This window comes from Coffea eugenioides, chromosome 5 (assembly GCF_003713205.1).
Source record: "Coffea eugenioides isolate CCC68of chromosome 5, Ceug_1.0, whole genome shotgun sequence".
NCBI lineage: Eukaryota > Viridiplantae > Streptophyta > Magnoliopsida > Gentianales > Rubiaceae > Coffea > Coffea eugenioides.
Genome location: NC_040039.1, coordinates 40,163,303 through 40,168,438, shown reverse-complemented (window position 1 = coordinate 40,168,438; position 5,136 = coordinate 40,163,303). Strand labels below are relative to the sequence as shown.

Below are 5,136 nucleotides of genomic sequence, written 5' to 3'. Positions count from 1 at the left end.
GTATTTCATGAAGGTGAGGTTTTACCATTTCTTAGCAATATCATAGGGCTTGTGCACTGTTACATAAAACATTAGATTTCTGTAACAGAGTGGCATCTGAACTGATTGTATCAAGTCTTGTGATTGACGAAAATTTGATGTACAAGGATGGAATAGCAGAAGAATAGCCGAGTTTCAATGACATTCATTCATCCAAAAAAATCATTCTAGTCTTCAAGTTGCTTTAGTCTTCATGTTCACCTAGGTAAGAGGTTGTTATCAATGGCTGATTGATTGTGTGTTTGATTTTTCAGGGCATTGTATGTTGAACTTTTCCTCGACTGAAATTATATTGAGTGCACAACATTGGCTAAAGATTGCTGGTCTTCCCTAGCTCCATATCTTGCAAATGTGGTTTGTTGTCCTCAAAATGAGGCCAGCCCTGTATAAAAAAAACATCATCTAGGTAGGAATAGAAAGCTACACATGATGAAAAACAGCAACTGTAATATAGCTAAAGAAGAAGCATGTACTGAAAGAAATTTGGCGTTGGTGGACAAAGCTTCATTTAACACTTGTTTTTGCAACATCAACTCTCTTGCAGCAGCAATTTTGTGGCTACCTGGTAACCTGAGAAATATTGGCAAACAACACTTGATCAGTATAGTCAGAAACACAAAGCAAAGTCATCCATGATACTAACGCAAGTACAATCATGGAAATTACGTTGTAATTCTACTTCCTTCCAACTTATTGTGGCTCTCAATATGAAATTTCGAATTTAAACATATGCAAACATATATACCCTTTAACTTTATCTAGAAAGCCTCTTAAGAGAAGGGGAAAAACAAGACAACTTTCAACAGCGGGAAATGAAAAAAGGAAAATAACAAACAAACAAGAAGAAGGAAAGAGAGAAAATAAAATATTTAAATTTACAGAAATAAGAAAAAAATTTAAAAGCTGTATGCAGTAGATTATATGCAGAAAAAAGAAAAAGAAACTAATGTACCTTGAGCTCAAAAGGTGTTAGCAATTCTGCACCTCAAGAAAGTTAAAAAAAAAAAACCTTGAGCTCATTACAAAAAATGTTAATCTCGATTCCTACACAATAGCAAATTCTATGCTAGTGGAGAAGCAGATCATTTTGGGGAAGAAAGCTCAAAGAAAGGGGATAGTTGGTAACATTTAAGGAAGGGAAGAAAACACGTACATGAGAATCCGTCAGGATTTTGATCAAACAGGTGGTCTTCATCAAAGAAATGGGATCCGCTACTGCGTGGTAAAATATGGGTCAAGGGCATTTTTGGCACAAGGATTTTCCCACTCTAACGATTCCCACCACTCTTTATCTCCCTTGATTTTATGAAGAGTGCTAGGAAGAGATGGTAGTCCGTTGATGGTAGGAAGAAACAAAGGCAGCCTCTTTGCCTTTGGACAACCGGATATTTCAATCTGATAGATTGAATTGCAGATCAAGGCTGCCTTGCAAATATTATTCAATTGTGGCAGCCAACACAGATTCAAAAACTTTAATTTTGGAAGGATGACTGTTGCGGTGGCTCCACTTGAAGTCAATTGGAAGCCATCTGCTGCTATCTCCTCCAGTCCTTCACAATCTTCAACTCCTAATATTTCAAGATTTTGAAGGTTCTGCAGCAACTGCAGTGTGAATAGCTGCTTCATGTTGTGACATCTAGAAATCCACAATTCTTTAAGGGAAGAAAAGGTGCTAGCTGGAAGCAAATATGGTTCTGAGTCTCCGTAAAATAGACCAACCAGATTTGGCAACCTGTTGAGGCTTAGCACTTGGAGATCACGGAGTGGACTAAAAGACGAGACTTCCAACTGATCACGTGGAGAAGCGAAGGACAATTGCCAGAGGAACTCTATTCCAATCAAATCCTCAATAACCAATTTAGATAAGTGGCTTAAATTTGTAAAATTCCTAAAAGCATCTGACAAGCACCTAATGACCATGCCCTCACAATCCTCGATTGTCAAACTTTTCATGTCATCTGGCAGATAGTTCCATCCTCTACCAAGCTTAAACTGATGGAAATACAGTTGTTTCTCCTGGTCCTCACAATCACTGTCCCCGTCATAAAACGGATCCTCAGTTAAGATGTTATTGATATAAACATTATAGTATTTTGGCCACCGAGTAATTATATAAAAGTCCGTAAAAGGCAAACATCCTATAAAAACTTCTAATTGGTTCAACACTTCTAAATCCATAACTTGTACCCTACCATATGGCAATAATAGCCATTGAAGACGGTGCAATTGGGAAAATGTCCCTTTTGGTATTATCTTTCGTCTTACAGCCCAACACTCACGCAAGTTAAGACTTTCGAGGTTGACCAGTGACTCCCAGCCTTCAGGTAAATCCTCAATCTCAGTTCTGGATAGATCCAAATCCCTCAATTGCTTGAGCTTTCCCAGTGGTGGCACAAATCGGAGGCCTCCACAACCCTCCAAAATCAGAGCAGTGAGATTCACCAAGTCTGAAACAAAATTAGGCAGTTCTGTTATATTGTAGCACTGAGATAGATTCAAAACTTTAAGTCCACACATGTGCCGAAAGAATGAATCTGGGATTTCTTTTATGGAAACCCGAGAAAGAAGCAAGGTTGAGAGCTTAGGACAATTTGGTGACCAGGCTGGTGGAATTTTTGTTCCTTTTAAAGTTTGTGAATAGAAGGAAACTGCACGGAGATCTTCTGTCCACTCTTCTTGTTCCAGTGCTACTATTGAATGTTCCTGTCCTAAGCTTTTCACCAAGAATCGTGGTACATCATCTCTGCTGCTCTCTGGTTTGGAGTTTCCATGCGTGATCCTTAATGCCATGTCTCTGACCAAATCATGCATCTTCACACAGTCATCCCCTTCAGAATCTCTAGTTTCTTCCAGCAAGCAAACTCTTATCAGTTTGTTTAATATCGTTTGACCTTGATCGAATGCTTTTGACGTTGAGCCCCGTTTTGACATCAGCTCTGCCCAAATAAAGAGGTCTATTAGTTCCTCTCTTTGTATTTTCCGATCTTCCGGATAAAGACAGCAATACAAGAAGCAATTCTTTTCACATTTGCTCAGGCGATTGAAACTCCATTCCAGAATGGGAAACACATCTCGTTCCATCTCATCATACCCTATTGAACATGTTTTCAATTGTTCCAATGCATTTCTCCACTCACAAATATCGCTCACACCTCTCATGCTTCCAGCCACTGTGATAATACCAAGAGGCAAACCACCACACTCTTCCACTATGGACTTGGCAATATTGTCCAAATCTCCTTGAAGCAAGGTCTCGCTGCCAAGTCTATACTTGAACAAATCCCAAGCTTCGTCTTTGTCCAAAGTTTGCAAATCAAATTTTCTTTGGCATTGTATCCTGTTGCACACTTCCAGTGAGCGTGTAGTCAAAATCAATCTGCACTTGTTTGGATGAAGAGGAATCCCTACCCTGTCTAAACAAAATTCTTCCCAAACATCATCCAAAATGAGCACTACTAATCTCTTCATTCTGCTGAATGCCCCACGCAATATATCTGCCCTGACTTCTTCCTCATCCCTATTTGACAGACGAATGCCTAAGACATTGGCAATCTTATCCTGCAAACTGGTGATACTGAAATTTTCTTGAGATACTGTAACCCAAAGCACGCGATATTTGTTCTTTTCTAAAAGATGGTACTCAATGTGCCTCGCCAGTGTGGTCTTACCAACTCCGCCCATACCATAAATCCCAATGCTTGATATATCATCGGTCACCAAGCATGGCCAAATTCTCTGCAAAGCTTCCTCGAACTTTACTCCAAACAATTTGGTTGGCAGGCATGGCTCCCCAATTTTGTCATAAGTATCGAGCACAAGCCCATTGAAATGGTGGCTCTGCTGAATAAGTTCTTCCACCTGAAGCTGCAGCTTTCCTACAGGATCCTCCTTTAGTGGAAGCCTCCAAGATGATCCTCTTCTTTCCAATGCATCAATTTCAGGACTTAATTTTTTAACGTCCTTCAACCAACCATCAACTTCACGTTTCCTTTTCTTTTTACCTGACATTTCTTCTCCCTTCACTTCTTCTTCTACGTCAGATGCTTTGCAGCACAATTCTTGCCATTTCCTTTTCAGTGATTGCATGTTGTCCATGTCGCTCCTTCCCATGTAATCTACTACAATCAACTCTGCCGTCTTTTCTACCAAAGCTTTCCCAAATACTTGTATCATCTAGAATGCAAAAATATATCAAACTTAGGTGCAGAAGGCAAATTGAAGCAAATCTGAAAATTAAAATTGAAGAAAACATCAAAGTTACCATGAAACTGAACTTAGTCTACACATTGTTTAGGTTTTTTTTTTTCTTTTTCTGTGGGTAGGTCATTGTTTAGTAAATATTAATAACCAGAAAAAGAAAATGTTTGTCACTCAATTTAATAATTGTTTTGGCAATAAGCTAATCTAGGATTCTTCTGACTGACAAAAGTACAATAGTTTATTCAATAATTGGAGAAATGACAAAAAATTCTGAAGATTGATTTTGAAAAACTAAGAAGAACAAAATTTTGAAGCACTAAATTGATCATAGAATATCTAAACCCACAAATTTTGGAGTTTCAATAATTTTACCGAACACTTCTATACATTACCTTACGGATTCTCATTATCCCACACCCAATCTCCATTTCTCGTTTAAAAATTTTGGAGTTTCGTCGAAATACTCTTCTTTTGTAATATTTAATTCCGAAATACTTTTCCTGTGCAATATTTAATTCCAAACTTTATGGGATTCTGAAGAAGAGTTGGCATAAATTGTTAGGCAAAAACTAAGGTCTACCCCCACATCACATGTACAAAATATCTCTAAGAACCATTGATTTTGTGGTGTAAATTTAACCCACTTGATGCAGCTAACTATTTTTTTTAAGTGCATGATTCATGTGTTAAAAAAAATTCATCAGGAAAATGCATGTTCTTTGTTTATCCAAAAAAAAAAAAACGAAAAGAAAAACTATGCACGAAAACCTAAAAAGAAAAACTATGCACGAAAACCTTTGAGTTAGATAACTTGTGTAAATTTTTTTTTCATTATTTTTAATTTTGAGTTCATCAAATTAAAGATCTAAACAGAATAGGCAATAGGAGTGTACCCTA

At 37.7% G+C, this 5,136-nt stretch overlaps 1 protein-coding gene across 1 annotated transcript; it reads right to left on the bottom strand.

The window, feature by feature from the left end:
* Window positions 1–448: 448 nt before the first annotated feature.
* LOC113771635 (disease resistance protein RFL1-like) lies at window positions 449–4,667 on the bottom strand. The gene is made up of 3 exons (XM_027316207.1): window positions 4,632–4,667; window positions 1,193–4,212; window positions 449–609 (listed from the first exon to the last, which is right to left on the bottom strand). Exons 1-2 carry the CDS (start codon window positions 4,665–4,667, stop codon window positions 1,252–1,254), a joined length of 2,997 nt encoding a protein of 998 aa, XP_027172008.1. The 3' UTR covers window positions 449–609; window positions 1,193–1,251.
* Window positions 4,668–5,136: the final 469 nt, after the last annotated feature.

Excerpts from the sequence above, each read along its gene's own strand:
- LOC113771635 (XM_027316207.1), bottom strand. The coding sequence starts at position 4,667 with ATGGAGATTGGGTGTGGGATAATGAGAATCCGTAAG. Across the intron at positions 4,213-4,631 it reads GGATAATGAGAATCCGTAAG|ATGATACAAGTATTTGGGAA; the intron begins GTAATGTATAGA and ends TTTGCATTCTAG.